This window comes from Ostrinia nubilalis, chromosome 3 (assembly GCF_963855985.1).
Source record: "Ostrinia nubilalis chromosome 3, ilOstNubi1.1, whole genome shotgun sequence".
NCBI lineage: Eukaryota > Metazoa > Arthropoda > Insecta > Lepidoptera > Crambidae > Ostrinia > Ostrinia nubilalis.
In genome coordinates this window covers 10,366,462-10,383,187 of record NC_087090.1, presented here as the reverse complement: position 1 = coordinate 10,383,187, position 16,726 = coordinate 10,366,462, and the positions used below count along the sequence as shown (strand labels likewise).

At 35.6% G+C, this 16,726-nt stretch overlaps 2 protein-coding genes across 5 annotated transcripts in view; both read left to right on the top strand.

Annotated features, from left to right (window-relative positions):
- Nucleotides 1–3,241, top strand: part of LOC135087893 (serine/threonine-protein phosphatase 1 regulatory subunit 10-like) — a 34,790-nt gene extending 31,549 nt beyond the window's left edge. The window contains exon 5 of the mRNA XM_063982738.1: nucleotides 1,544–3,241. Within this exon, the coding sequence (XP_063838808.1) occupies nucleotides 1,544–2,988 (1,445 nt within the window). The 3' untranslated portion in view covers nucleotides 2,989–3,241. The remainder of the gene's footprint in view (nucleotides 1–1,543) is intronic.
- A 7,051-nt stretch (nucleotides 3,242–10,292) lies between these two features.
- Nucleotides 10,293–15,967, top strand: LOC135087890 (glycerophosphocholine phosphodiesterase GPCPD1-like). Of its 4 annotated transcripts, none has more exons than XM_063982736.1 (9): nucleotides 10,293–10,495; nucleotides 10,742–10,777; nucleotides 11,312–12,353; nucleotides 12,454–12,679; nucleotides 12,895–13,104; nucleotides 13,463–13,585; nucleotides 13,783–13,917; nucleotides 14,281–14,427; nucleotides 14,766–15,967. In XM_063982736.1, exons 3-9 carry the CDS (start codon nucleotides 11,350–11,352, stop codon nucleotides 15,150–15,152), a joined length of 2,232 nt encoding a protein of 743 aa, XP_063838806.1. In that variant the 5' UTR covers nucleotides 10,293–10,495; nucleotides 10,742–10,777; nucleotides 11,312–11,349; the 3' UTR covers nucleotides 15,153–15,967. The 4 variants fall into 4 exon arrangements, with proteins under 4 accessions (XP_063838806.1, XP_063838805.1, XP_063838804.1 ...); XM_063982735.1 differs by lacking the exon at nucleotides 10,293–10,495 and adding an exon at nucleotides 10,502–10,670; XM_063982734.1 differs by lacking the exon at nucleotides 10,293–10,495 and having other exon boundaries at nucleotides 10,502–10,777.
- Nucleotides 15,968–16,726: the final 759 nt, after the last annotated feature.

Genomic DNA, 16,726 nt, shown 5'->3' with positions numbered 1-16,726 from the left:
ATTCGCTTTTTACGGTGGCTTCCAGCGAATTGATATTTTTTCCAACGAAGATATCCAAATTGCCTTATGACTGGCGCTAGAAATAAATAAAAACAAAGATAACATCATAACCAATCAAATGTTTTTGTTGGGCTGATAACGTAGTAGCGCGGTAAATCATCATAAACAAATTATCTTGGGTTCGATTCCCGGTCGGTTCAACTCAAAACTGTAACTTTGTTGAAATATGTACCTAGGCATTACTAAGGAAACTTACAGTACCTACCTACCTTGGTAGGAACGTAGGCTATAATTTTTCACAAATGTATTTTCTTATTTTCCCGCTCATGTAGAAGTATAGTTTGCAAAATTATCATTATGTATTGCTGTTCATTCAGAATTTGTTAGGTGCTCGCGAAAAATTGCTGTAGTAACTACCTACTTAGTTAGCTTGTTAAAAGTACCTACCCTTTGTCGGCTGTACTGTATCCCGCGTGGATTTCTGTTTGTTTACTTAGTCTTTTTTAGAAGCTTCATAAACAAACTAGGTATACTAATTTCAATACATAGGTAGGTATATCTATATATTGATAGTTATATTGCTAAGGTACTTACTCTACTTTTAAAATGCATTTTAATCAAACTTACTTATAAATGGTTGTATTTGGTTGATGTTGTCTAAAAATATCTTTCGAGCGATAGGTATTGTGGGGCAAGTAACGAACAGCAAAATCGGATTACCTAATCGAATCTACCCGCACTCCGTAGCAACTTCGTAGGTACCTACCTAGGTTACGCGGAAATAATTTTTCAGACAGTGGTTGAAAAATCAAACAAGGCTCGTTCGTCACTAGTCTTGAACCGAGTTCAAGACGAGCGGGTCAAGCAATTTTGTGATTCGCTCCATTCAATCCTTGCAACTAGGTAGTAGGCCTATATTTCTGTGTGCACTTGCCTGATGGCTGATTCTACTGGCTTTACAATAGAAATCGTACATAATGGAATATTCCATTATGTACCTACGATTTCTATTGTAAAGCGATATCACTAGATGCCAGATTGTAAAAGATTAATATTTAGATACCTAATATAGGTACTTACCTCATTCCTACACTATGTATTACCTATGTGTATGATAATTTTAAATTATTTTTACCTACTAAGCTTAATAACTAATAAATGCAAACGTATTTCTTACAATTTGTTTTATTATTTACTTTAAATAATTTTCAGAAGTAATACTTACCTTCTTACCTATCTACGATTGTAAATAATTATATTTTATTCACTTTGCCTTTTGCTTAATTTTAGTATCGTTGATAAAAAAAGTCTGGATGACTGCAGTAGCTGATGTAGCTATAACGCATTTTACAATGGGTTCTCTTAGAATTATTACCAAAATTTGATAGATACGAGTATATTTCGCTAATGTACATCACTAATGAAATATTTGGAACCAAAGTTATACATTTTAGACTAGTCCTTTCCTTTCTGTGTGTATCTAGAAAAGGTTAATTAGCTTTCGTGTTTTTCGTGCTTATTAAATTGTTTTTATTTGTTACAGCTATGCTGCTACTGGAAAGCGACATGTTTATGGACGCGTTAAATGCTTCAGCTACAAACAAAAAAGAACCAAAGAAACGAAAACGCCGTACAAGCGGATCGAAAGATGGAACTACACCCAGTGATGGATCTCCGCCACTTACACCTACAACTATGACCAGTCCTACTAGTGAAAGCAAGTCCGTTCCTCCCAGATTTTACCAAGATACGTTGGATACCGATGAAAGTAAAGATAAAAAAGCTGATAATAATACTACAGAAAAGGATAATGAGGAATCAATGGATACATCAGAACCACACACACTAACCGTAAATGGTCTCAAGGGTGTTCTCTGCTATCATAAAAGAAAAGGTCCCAAGAAGAGTATTAAATGGAAACCGGATTCTGAATTAGAAGAAATTCAATACTTTGAACTTGATGAAACTGAAAGAGTGAACGTTACGAAAACATTTACGGATATGAAATATTTAGACAGACTACACGAAAGAGAAGCTTTTCAGAAGGCGAGAAATCTCATTAACGATGATGTCATGGAAGAACGAACGAGTTGGAGACCTCTAATTCCTATTGACACCGAGGGACAGATACAAGTAGACCACGGTAAAAATAGTAAAGAAAAAGATATTCAGGCGTTAAGGCAGAAAGGAACGCTGCAACCACTTTATTTCCACAAGTCAATGATACCTGACTCTGCAACTGAGCCCGAGCCAGAAACTCATCCCTATTCTGAACCAACTATTATACCTTTGGACGATATTACTGGCAATCAAGACAATGTCAGTGATTTTAGAAATATGCCATGGCCTGAACCAAAGGGAACTGCGCCTCCGTCATCTAGTAATGTTAATGTGCCAACTATGTTTCCGCCTAATATGGCCCAGTTTCCAAATGCTTTTCCGAATGCACAGTTTCCGACTGTGCCTGGATTCCAAGGTCCTAATATGGTTCCTGGGGATTGGCAAAATGGAGTACCACCACATATTATGGGCAATGGCATGCCAGTTCCTATGACTGCACCGACGCTTCCTCCAGGAACGATGCCCCCGGGGAGTATACCTCCTGGAATGATGATGCCAACTGAAAATATGATGATGGGTCCAGAGATGTTCGGTGGTCCAAACCAGATGTTTCCTGTTCCGCCAGAGGGATTTAATATGCAACAAAATATGTTTCCGATGGACTTTAACATGGCAGGAGCTCAAGGGCCCCCAGGCCCTGAAGGTTTCCCCAGTCCCGGCAATTTCCGAGGAGCAATGCGTGGTCGCGGGGCTGGTGGGCATTGGCGAGGAAAAAACTCTGGAAACTGGGATGGTACACAAAGGGGTAGAGGTGGTCATGTTCGGGGAGGACGCAAGGCTGTTTGTATATATTTCCAACGAAAAGGTTCTTGTCGGCAAGGTGACAATTGTTCATTTTTACATCCTGGGGTTAATTGCCCTTATTAAGTAAAAAAAATACTAAAATAAGCATGATATTATGTTGTAATAGAAGGAAAATAAAATATTTGTTTTTCTCAAAGAATGTTGAGTTTATGAACGTTGGTAACTTAAAGGTGTAAAGTAGGGTTAGATACTCGAAAAGACTGTTTAATGTAAATAATTAATATGTAAATACATAATATTGTAGTATAAGTGAGTAGGTAGGAAGCTATGTACTGTTTATATAAAAATGAAAATAAACGGAGTTGTTTAAATTTTTTATGGAATCTTTCAACCTAATATTATCATAATCCTATTTTAATCACCACATAAAAATTGAAACGCTTTCCTATGCGTTCATAGGTTGATTGATGTGTTGTCGACTGTACATACTGTACGGTAAAATGTAAAAACAATATAATTACATAATTTAAATACAGCCCCAAAATCGAACCTGGGAACCGTTCACTGCTAGTCATTATAACACCTCCCAACTAACAGAAAATTACGAATAGGGGAATAGGTAATAAAAAGAAATGACGCGTCACGCCATCTAGTGAGAGTAAATAGTACAAGAGTGAGTATGGTGTCAATGGCGAGTGTGGGCGAGACCATGAAGCTACAGATAAAAATGGAGGCCACACTCCGAATACCTACTTGAAGCACAAACTAAGTATCACTGTCTCGCTCTCTGTGGGCAGACTCGCTCTTTCTAAATAAACAAAAAATATAAAATTGCTCAAATTCAATGAAACCAATGTAAAATCTTTATTTCTTGACATAGGTATCATTAAAAATGATAAGTGTAATAAATAGTAAAACGTTTTAGGAAGAAATTACTGTAAAAAATGTGAAAAATGTTTACAATGATCCAATGTCGGAAATCACGAAATAAACACTTACGCGTGGAATCTTATGTCACTTCCACGACACCACGTACTACCGCAACCACGCACTACAAAATTTTGCACCAATTCTTGTGATAAAACAATGATTATTTCCTGTAAACAATCTCAAACGAAATTAACTGCTAAATAAACAAAATAGTAAACAACCGCCATGATGGGCCGGATTGGGCCGATGTTGCCACATGGTACCGATTACCCAGGAATTGGGATTGTAATTCCCTGATTCGCCAACACATTAAGCCTAAATGGCCGACAATTTTGTGATTTTTTATTTAACTAGGTAATCTTAGTTTCAAATATTAATTGTTTATTTGTTTAACTTCTGATTTGGTTAGTGAATTGGCTATTTCGAAGAATTTACAAGGAGATTTAAATCAGAAGATAGCAATACTACAGTTCACACTAAAAAGAGAGGTAGGGCCGCAGAGAGCGAGATAGATATAAGTAGGTATTTGACTCAAGTTTTTGTTCCAACTCTGCCCTCCATTTTTATCTTTAGCTTCATGGGCGAGACGCAATTTGGGCAGGGGCATATTCACAGATGAGACAGGGGCGTATTAAAGCTACCGCCTTGCTACCGCCGCGCGCCGTTCACAGAGCATGTGTAGGTAGGTAATAATACTGCCTGCCGTTACCTGACGCGGACATAATCAAATTAAATACTGGGGTCCTATCCTAGTGCCAGACAATGTAAACATCTGTCTGTCTAGGACTAGGAACACAGATATGGATTAGAGTAGATACAGCAAGTTGCTCGTCAAAGCGTGCCATTCCGATATGTCCAAATGGACATACATGCTCGAGTGATGTTCACGTTGTTAATTGTATTCCGATTACAACAATCGGATACGATGATTTTACGAGAACAGTAGTACGAACACGGTAGAAAGAAGAAATTATTAACGGATTGAGAATTTTAATTAACAGCACAAGTTAAAAATAATTAAATTAGAATAAAGTAGCAGTAGAAGAAGTATAAAGTAGCATTGTTTTAATACAGGAAATAAAAAATATCGGAAATAGTTATCAGAGAAATAATGATAAAATCACAAAATTTAACACCAATCCTTCATTAACCAAATGTCACATTATCAGTAAGGTTTTGCATTATTTTATTAATAGCAATATTTTTAATTCCTTTAAAAAACATTAAGTTTGATCAACCGCCCCCACAGAAAATCATTTAAATTAAGTCGTTTAGAAATATCTTCAAAACTAGGAACCTGACTTAGCTTTATGAAACTAAACGTATTGGCAAAACTACGCATTTTTACATTTATTAAAAATAAAAAGCTTGAGTTAGTCTTTATTTTATGAAACAAGGTCAGGTACTAGGATATTTAAAAGTATGAAATTAAGTATGAATTACTAGTAGTACTATTTAACATAATGGAATAACGATCATTACTTTGATATTATACTCACAATAAAAATATTATTTGCAAACTAATAAGAAAATTAATAATATAGAATTTATTTTAATCCACAGTTAGACTAGCTATAAATAACAAAATATCAGTTTTATCCAGGGCCGGATCGTGAATTTGTGGGGCCCTGGGCTGAAACTACTTGGGGGCCTATCTTAGTACTCAACTAATAGCCATGCCAAAAAACTGTTTCTATAATGATATAATATTATTCTTATACATACAGTGTGAGTCACGATAAAGTGCACATATGAAAATAGGTGAAACTAGACCTATTCTTATCGACAAAAAAGAGCTCAATAATTTTTTGAGATTTTCTGCCAATTACTTCTTGTAATGAAAACGTAATAACTTTTAAACTAAGAGGTATATCCAGAAAATGCCAACAAATAATAAAAAATTATACGTTTTAAAAAAAATTTGCTTTTAAATTCGTGTTTTTTTTGGTTATTTAATAAATTTCTCCAAAAAATGCCCCCATAACAGGTGGTTTTTATTACTTTGTATTATTCTCTATCGTATTAATTTTGTAAAACCAAAAATCGGAAGCCTCTATCCCTATCACAACATTTGCTATGATCGTTTGAACAAAGGCCTGCCACCACATTATTCTCCGCTACAGGTAGAGACAATTTTAATTTTAACTAAAATGCTTATTTTACTTCGAAATCTTTTGTTTTTATTTGAAATGTAACTTGTTTTTATCAAAATTACAAATCTAGAGCCACTTTCAGTTTCGTTGTTAACGAAGCGTTGAATGGCGCGCCCGGAGAGGCTTAGTTCAAACGATCATTGCAAACGTTGTGATAGGGATAGAGACATGCGATTTTTAGTTTTACAAAGGTAATACGATAAAGAATAACACAAAGTAATAAAAACAACCTGTTATGGGGCATTATTTGGAGAAATTTATCAAATAACCAAAAAAACACGAATTAAAATGCAGATTTTTCTCAAAATGTATCATTTTTTTATTATTTGTTGCCATTTTCTGAGTATTTTATGTATTTTTTTAGTATCGCCTGTTATTTAGCATTATTACTGTTTTTATTTTATCAGGATATACCTCTTAGTTTAAAAGTTATTACGTTTTCTTTACAAGAAGTAATTGGAAGAAAAAAATATCTCAAAAAGGACATCATCCATTTTGGTCCAAAATCAAAAGTGCCGGCCAAAAAATAAAAGTGCTGTATTCTGATAGAACACGTCCACCTTAGCATTTGTTACTATGGCACCAAAGCTGTAGCACCACTGTGCATCGTAGTATTTGAGTTCTAAAAGTATGTCTTTTTAACATTTACGATTAAACTATTTACAAATGAAGTATCTTGCCGAAACATGGCGTTTTTAATATGTTTTTGTTAACACGATGTACTTATTGTCGTTCATATACACTGCATACCCAAAAAAATGCACCATGAGTACCTACAAACAATAAAAAGAAATAATAATAATTCGACGCACAGTGGTGCTACAGCTTTGGTGCCATAGTAACAATGTTAAGGCAGACGTATTCTGTCAGTATACAGCACTTTTTTTTGTTGGCCGGCACTTTTGATTTTGGACCAAAAATATATGAAACGTTTTTAATCAATATTTTCTTATGACGTTGTCAACGTTGTAAACCGACTTTACAGACAACAATTTTTTTTTCTTCAAATTATGGCCTACTTTTTAGCGGGATCTGGGGGCCCCTTGTAACCCCGGGGCCCTGGGCTGCAGCCCAATCAGCCCATAGGTAGATCCGGCCCTGGTTTTATCGGAATTCATTAATTGTCGAATCGAGTCACACGATATATTTCGATGACTTTGCGAATGCAGTACGATGATACGATTATTTTTACATTGCGGCAATCACTAAAATTCGCTAAAATGACACTAATGACGTTTAAAAAGTGGCACGCTCGGCTTCATACAATTTTTGACACATGCTGCATCTATCCATATCTGTGACTAGGAAGTTCTATAATTTTGCATTTTTTTTATGAAAATGGCCCCTTGATCTATTTTAGATCGGACTCCCAACAAATGATACAAAAAAATACGCACTGGATCAATGGGAAAGAAGCCTGCATATTTTTTCGTGTTTAAGCACAGAATAATACCAGGCCTCCGTCACTCGCCTATGCCGGCCGCAGTGGCGGCGTAGCATGGGGTGGCACCCGGGGCGATCATAACCCCGATTCGAAGATTGAAAGATAATCGCACCCCCCCCCCCCCCCCCCCCCCCCCGTATCATGACATAGACCGCAGATTTGCCATGCAGATATGCCAGTGAGTACTAATTTTCGCGACTTTTGTCACCCCCTGATGCTTGGCACCCGGGGCGGACCGCCCCCACCGCCCCCCCCTTACGCCGCTACTGGCCGGCCGAGATAATTACCTACAGCGCGCGACAACTTCAAGTTGCAAATCAGTCAGGGCCGCCGCCGCCGCCACGCGCCTGTGTATTATTTATTGTTCCAACAGCACTGTTATCCTTCTTTAATGGAAAATCGTAAAATTTAGGAATAATAATTAACTGTAGTAATTTGAATAATTTAAAAAAACTACATTTTTTAACCCTTTCACGCATATGGGACACATTTGTCCCCACATAGTTTTCACGATTTACAGTAATACTGGTTAAGTTAAACCATTTGTAGTTTAATATTCTTAAATTTTATTATTACCTTTTATGATTATGCGCTAGAAATAATAAAAAACTCGATTACATATGTAAAAAAATACTGGCACAACATGTGAAAAAAAAATTCGTTAGACGTCAAAATTGAAAATTATTTTTTTATTACTTATCGGCTTTCAGCCACTGTGTTTCTTCCAATTTTACATTCAATGGTAAGTATAATTATCGTTTCATTGCATATTTTCGTTTATCTTCGAACGAGTTAGGAAAATTATGTAAAAATCTAATTGGGACACGGGTGTCCCTATATGCGTCAAGGGAAACTTGGTTCTTACTAGGGATATTGTTTGCGTTGTCATAATTTGTATGTTTATATCGATGTTTTATTATAATATTCATACATTTTTTTGTAAATCATTTGTCTTTAAATCGACATAAAAAAATTCGCTCAAGAAAGACGAAATTTTGGAAGTCATAAAGTCATGATGACTGATGATACCGACAATGAGGATGGTTTCCTCCTGGATAAAAGGGCGTCTACTGCTGGACAGAGGCCTCCCCTAAGGATTTCCACAACGATCGTTTCTTTGCTACTCGTAATACATGAATGTATACGATACGAGAAGCACAGGAACATGAGGTTTGCTACACTGCGTCTTCCCATCCGTGGGCACTACTTGAGAAATTTGCTGCCCTCACTTCTGCGAGCTAAGTGCCCTTCCCACTGCCGCGAAAGTTTGACATTTCTGCGGGCTATGTCTGTTACTTTGGCTCTCCTGCGTATCTCCTCATCAGACTTTGGGTGACTTTGAGCCTTCTCATGAGGCCCATAGTGAAGGAACACGTCTCCGTTCCGTACGCCATCACCGCCAACACACATTGGTCAAAGACTTTCTATCAAAGGTCTTGAGACACTGCGGTATTCTTGATAAGAAGATGTCGCGAAGCTTCACGGATGTTGTCCCCCCGAGTAAGATTCAACGATTGTAGTCACGGCTGAGACCTTGGAAGACCTAGAATCAATGCTCAATGGCCTCAGTAGAGGCTCTCAATGAATGGGATTCAAAATAAATAAGACAAGACGAAAAAATTATGTCAAATATCCGTGTTACAGCACTCCTTTGAAGGTTGGAGACTCTAGACTCAAAGTTGTTCTTGGAACAAACAGTCAAGTTAGGTAGGTCTAACTTCAAGAAAGAGGTCTATGATGAGATGAGGATCAAACATAAAAATATGTAAAATAAGACGCTATCTATTTTAAATTTCTTATTATAAATATTAATATTATGCTTATTGATTAAATTTCATTTGTATTTTTAGTGTGATTTGTATTTATTTTGCAACAAAAGCGTCAAAATATTTTATTTCCAATATATGAGGCAAAGTATACCTTAACGCATATAGGGACATATGTGTCCCCGACTGAAAAACACTGAAATACATAGCACTTATATTTTCTGTACTACTTTTATGTTAAATTAGACTAAAATAAATAGATATAACTAAAGAAAAAATAATTTTATGGTTTGGATTAGTTATAAGCGTGTAAGGGTTAAATAATTTTGAAATACTTATGACAAAAAATGTAGCAAAAAAATTATTTTAGCTAATATAAACATTAACTTTAATTCACCGTGTCTTTTTCCGACACTACATCTTTTAAAACTGTTTGTCCAATTTCGAATTATCGCAACACTGAAGTTTATTAATAGGTACTTTAAAGATGGTACGATTATACAAACACCACTAGATTAAAGTTTACCAATCGTAAATACAATAAATGCTTCTTAAAATTAAGTTTTTATTTATTTTACTTTGCTTATACAACCCTGACGCTTGAACTGTGAGGTAGATCAATTCTGAACACAAAAAAATTGCGCTCTTGTGAGCGTAGTAGTAAGGTGCAATTTCGAATGCACCATGTGCGTTGGATATTTTGCATTATTATTATTACCGTTAAAATGTCGGCATCTGATCCTACACAAAGGAGTGCAATTTCTGTTGCTACTATTATGTATTCTGTGATAATACCTACTTAAGTGCGTACGTACGGCTATAATATGTCCCTGACATGGAACATAACGATACACGAAATTAAACCCTGCACTAATACAAAAACTTAGATCCTACTAATATTATAAATGCGAAAGTTTAGATGTCTGGATGTTTGTTACTCTTTCACGCAAAAACTACTGAACGGATTTTGATGAAATTTTACAGTTTGATTTTTTATAACCCAGATTAACATAATAGGCTATAATTTATGACGATCTGTGACAAATTAAATTTCACGCGGGTGAAGCCGCGGGCAAAAGCTAGTACATAATACGACGGACGCTTGGCAGCACTAGCGTAATCGATTAAGAAAAAGACCACATATTAAATGACCGCAACAAAATTGGTTAAAAAACATTGTTTCACACACATTTTTGTTTGCATCAACAATATTAATTTTTGCTTTCCATGCGCGGTGTTAAGGTTTTTTTTTGTGTTGTGGTAAAGTGGTAACCTAAACGTCAGATAGTCAGCTGACTGAAGTTCATTGATCTAATTTTAGATTTGTATGGAATGTGGTATGGAACCTCACTATTGTTTTATCGAATCGAATACGTCAATGACCCTGGCTTAAAATGATAGTGATTCTGAGTCTTTTTTGCTTACAATACAACCAGCTGATCCAGCGAGATCTGTTGAGTCGTCTGAGTTTGTGATAACGTTGTTATTTTAGTTTGTTACGTTAATGTTTAGGTAAAATTATTGTGGAATTTTAAGGATTTTTGTGATTATGAGATGGTTAGCTACATGGACTTTTTTTATAGGTCCATGGTGAGCTACGACTACGTATAAGTAACTAGGTAAGTGTTTTTGTTTTGTTAATACAAAGAACTTTGTTTTATGGACTAAGTAGAAATTATTGAGCCCTGGAGTTTAAAATCAAAATAGGTATTTCACATTAATAATTCTGATGTAAGTAATTCTTAGAGGATTATACAAAGGTTGGGGGAGGCCTATGTTCAGCAGTGGATGTCCTATGGCTGAAATGATGATACAAAGGTACCTACCATAATTGATCGCATCTGTTTAAAAAACCAAGTTTGTCAACATAGTCACTGGCATAGATTAATATTTAAACTTTAAGGTCACTGGCCTCTCATAAAAATGAAAAACCTTTGTTTGGGTGACACATAGGGGTAGTGACTGTAGTTGTCAGTTACATTCAGTGTCAGTCATATCACCACATAAACATCTAAACAAACCTACACTGGCCATTTTAAAATTGTTCCTACTGTCTAGCTTGGATACCTTTTACCATTAATAATATTCTTTTAGTTAAAAAAAGTTAAGACATTTATTTACATTGGACATAATGCAACGTTGGTTTTTTTTAGAGGATCGCAAGAAAGCAAAAATTAAGGTGCAGAAAAAAATGTCTGTAAAAGAGCCAGAACCAGTACAAGAAGTTACTTCACAGCAATGGATCTTCACAGTGTCAGTATTAGATGTAGGTCCCAAAGAAAAAGTGTGTATTGCAGGCAGTACTCAAGAACTAGGTGAGTGGGACTACAACAGAGTAGTCATAATGGATCATGAGCAAGGCACAGACTTATGGACGAAAACGGTTACAATACCTAACACTTGTGACGTATATTATCGATATGCAGTTTGTATTCAGCTTGAGGACACAAATGATATTACTATACGTCGTTGGGAAACTAACATACACCCCAGAGTTATTAGTGAAAATATGTTGCATCCTACAACTGATATTTTTGGTGATTATGATGGCAGGCATAAAGTTGGATCTGGCTGGTTGACTGCTCAGACTCTGGTGCAGTTTAAATTTGTCAACAATCCTCTCAAGTTGAAGACTCGTCTGTCAGGCAGACTCATGAACATTAAAGTTACTCCAGTAAAATTATCCTTTGGGACTGAACCGCAGGTTGAAGACTCTTTAAGCACTGATACAACAGAAGCAGAAATGCCTACAGGTGTATTCGTTGATGTTTCTACACTAGATAATGATCCTCTAGTATGCATTCCAAAACCTCAAGAACAATTTGGAAGGGAGTACAAACCTAATGATGTAATGCTGGTAAATGTGGTAGCTCCTGATCCTAAAGGTCTAGCTTACCTTATAGACTTTTATTCATACAGTTCACGTGCTTCATCAGAAGACCCACCATGCCATGTCGGTTATACATATGTTCTCCCAAACATGTTTAAGTTATCAGAAGGCAGCTTAGAACTCCCTGTCACCTGCAATGTAAAGCATAGGCCCCTAGGGACAGTCAACTTTGAATATTTAATAGTTCGCCCAATGGCAGAAAAAATTTGTGACTTGCAAGTGTCTTATACCAAACATTGGGATCCATCCTGGACCGGATTGGAAGTAGGGCATCGTGGACTTGGGGCTAGTTTTAAAACTAAAGAGTAAGTAAATAATTTATTTTAATTGGTAATGTTTGAATATCATCCTGTATATTGATAAGAACTGTTGTATATTTACACTTAACAATATAATGCTTTTCAGAGGAAATGCTATTCGTGAAAACACAATAGCTTCCCTAAAAAAGGCAGCTGCTAGTGGTGCAGACTTGCTAGAGTTTGATGTTCAGCTGAGTAAAGATTTGATACCTGTTATCTATCATGATTATTATGTATGTATTTCAATGAAAAGAAAAAAGGAAGTTGAATTCACTGAAATGCTAGAGTTGCCAGTGAAGGATTTGACTTTGGAACACCTTCAAAAACTTAAGGTATTTTATTTTATGTCCCAACTTCCAGCCCACAATAACAATAATAATTTATACGAATTACGTATAAAAACCAGAATTTATTCATATATTCCAGAATGTACATCATTATGTCATTTACATGGTATACTATTACTGGTCCATTCCAATAGACCCTATAGGTATACCTAGTAGAATGTAAATACCTTTCTAAAATATTTCTAAATATCTAATTACAGGTATATCATCTTGTAGAAGGCCGAAATCATGAAATACTATTCTTTGATGAAGATTTAGAAGAGCACCAGCCGTTTCCCACACTGGAAGATGCTCTAAAGAACATAGATTTACATGTCGGTTTCAATGTGGAACTAAAATGGACCATGGAGATGGACGATGGAACATTTGAGTTGAATAATCCCTTCGATATGAATACTTACGTAGATAAGGTAGGTATTATCTTATCTTTGTACGAACTTCATTATTATACAAAGCAAATATTAAGTTGGAATTCACCGACCGGTCTGCCTACGCTAAAACTCGCGCAGGTGCACGGAGCTCCGGACATCCGTTCCGAGAATAGTACGTAGTACCAGTAGTACTTATTATTATTCTGTGGTAGTACTTATTCTTGTCTACGTAGTTCCGAGGTGGTGGATCTCGTCTAGCAGTCCGGCGCGGCGTGCGCCCGTCCGAGTTTTACGATACAAACGCGTGCGTGCACCCGCGCGAGTTTTAACTGGGGCCCATATTCTACTTTTTTTTATTTCGAAACTCATATCCGAATTTGTAAACTAATTGTTTCAGGTCTTAGAAGTCGTCTTAAAAAATGCCAAGCAGCGCCGAATAGTCTTCTCTTGCTTCAACCCTGATATTTGTACTATGGTGCGATTTAAACAAAACAAATATCCTGTAATGTTTTTGACAGTTGTAAGTATATAGCATTGCTTTTTAACTTATCTGATTCCGTGTTTCTCAAACGCCTAAAACACTACAGATAAAATATTGCCTCTTTACTGAATTGGCTATTAATGAAAGTTTATGTTATGAATTTCGATTAATTAGTCTGAATGGGTTTTTTGAGATACTTCTTTAAGCTATGTATTATACATATTCTTTGTTTTTAGGGTATAACAAAAAAATATCAACCGTATCGCGATCCCAGGTGTTTATCAATACCAGCCGCTGTCCAAAGTGCCGTTAGCTCCGACATCTTAGGAATAGTTGTACATACAGAAGACCTACTCCGAGATCCTACTCAGGTACTGTATCATAAATCATGATTGGTTTAGATTGCTCATCTCATAATTGTACCATAAAGGTCGTTTCACACATCAGTATCATTTTGCTTATAAGCGCTTTCAAGCACTTTCTTCCGCCAAACACCCCCAATTTATGAAAGAAATATTTCGCTCTATATCCTCACTTTAATTTCATTGGTACGAGTGCGACTCGACCTTTATAGAAAGCGCACAAAGGTCTACTAGATGATGTGTGGTAAAGCGTCCATATATTCTTCAATAGATTTTGGTGACTGGATAACATTTTTATTTCATGCTCACTCATCCCTTACACCGTGTCTTTATATTAATTGGGTATACTTTATCTTATCTTTACTGTTTCAGGTAAAACTAGCCACGGATGCGGGTCTCGTGATATTTTGTTGGGGAGATGACAATAACGACAAGAATACAATCAAGATGCTAAAGGAAATGGGTTTACATGCTGTGATATACGACAAATTGGACCAGTATACTACCAAAGAAGTTAAGGTAAAGTTTGTTTAATCTAACATACCTACTTTATCACTGCTTATATTAATTTTCACCATGCGTAGATCCACTTGCAGGCTTATTCCACTATTCCCCGTTATCGCCTATAATGGGGAATAATGAACTAAAAAGTTCATTAATCCCCGTTATATTAGGATTTTATTTTGAACGTAATGAGGATTAATGAACTTTTTAGTTCATTATTCCCCATTATAAGTTCCAATTTAACGTTAACGGGGAATAGTGGAATAAGCCCACTTGCATTGCTTGTTATATATTTTTAGCGATGCTTTATTTAATTTTGTATGTATGCAACTGACGAATGAACTTAATGACAGGAAAGCATATTCCTTGTGGAAGCTCGAGAGTCGCAGCGCGAGCTGATGCGGCTGGCTGCGCTGGACGACCTGCCGGCCACCGAGAGCTCGTCGTCGGTGCACACCGTCGTAGAGTCTGCCAATCGGCCTTTCCTTGACCTCTCTGTTCGAAACAAAATACAAGAGCGGTCCACGGTCACTTCCCTCGAGTCGCTCGCGTCGTCCATCGATCTCAGAGACGACCCAGCCGATAAAAATTTAAAACGAAACAGAGATAACAATGTCATTACAAATATTGAAAAGGAGTCTCAAGTGAAAGAGCAACGAACTTCTTTTCGGGGTATATTTCCAGCAGGAGATATTTCAAAAGAGTGCCCTAAAAAGACACGTAGAAATGAAAACGAGTAAAACTGGGTATCTATCCACATACTTAGTACTATATACCGCATAGTATAGCTGAATTAAAGATAATTTTTAAAAAGCGACATTCAAGTTAAATAATTCCTGCTGATATTTAAATATGTGAGCCACTGGAAAAAGATCCTTACTAAACAATTTTATTGTAATAATAAAAAATATTTTATGATTATGCTCTTACGATAGCGAAACAAAGAAATATTTTAAGTATCTAAACTTCCATGACATAATATGAGTAGGTTAATAAATTAATATTGGTTTCGCTCATCTCATTAACATTTGCCTCCAGGATTCTTCTGACACGATTGTTTTTTAGTTTACAATGAAACTTTATATTTTGGAAGTAATGGATGGTGTCATTTCAGTATTTCAATAATATAAAAAATAATTTAATCGCTACTAATGTCTGTAAACGACCTACTTAATACCTGGATTGCCGCATAATCTGCAGGAATGACTGGTTGAGCCGCGCTAGTTAATTTTTTTTTTGCTCAATAAGTAGTTATTCATACTTGTGATTATCATTTTCATTCTATATAATTTAGGGAAAATTAATTTAAAACAGGGTTATCCAGCCAGTTTTAAAATTGTAGATTAAATGAATATAAATAATTATGTTCCTTATTCCCATCACATATTTTTATAAAATTTCAATATTTTTAAAATTATAAACAAATAGACTGTGATATGTATGTAAATTGTATATTACCTGCCACATTATACCTTAGAAATTAATCAACACATTATTTTTTTATCATCAAATTGTTATTATTTTATTAATTAAATATACGCTTTTTTTCAAACCATTTAAATATTTTTATTCACACGAATAATAAATTATTTCCTTTTCATGACATGTCTGTACAAGGATTCGGCTGGTTCTTCAAATAATTAAAATTGAGAGGTAATGTGCGAAAAATCGCGCGCGTATGTGCCCATTTTATAATAACACGTATTGTGAACGTTTATTACGCAGCGGTTATGGCACACTAGATAATTCACAAGTAAATTAATCCGTTCCTTTCACTTGACACCACCGAAAGTAACTGCTTGAACTTAAATACGAGTTTTCATATCAACAACTAAGCAACTTTGGTGAGTTGTTTTGATTACGCCCGGGTTGGTTCTATTACACAGGAGTCTTATATTTTTGTATGTAACATCACTAATAGTCGGTGGTGTCGTTTTGGTGGTGTAAAGTGAAAGGAATGAATAAGACAGATAGCTTACCTGCTAGGTACGTAAAAAGAAAACATTTGTGGTTTCAAAAATAGATATGTATTTTCAACAAAAGTTGCATAAAAGTAAATACATTATACTTAAAATAATAACACTATTATTAAGTACATACAATTCGCTTATTGGACGGAATGGTTTTCTGATATATTTAGAACACAATTTCAGATCAAACAAGAAAGTTAAAAGTTTTGGAGAAAATATTGACGTACCTAAGAATATAAAATAAATAAGGTCCTTGTTGTATAAAGTAAAATCATAGATGATGATGATGTTCTTGGTGTTGTTGTGATGTTAAACGACGAGAAAAAATTGATCATCACGAAAGA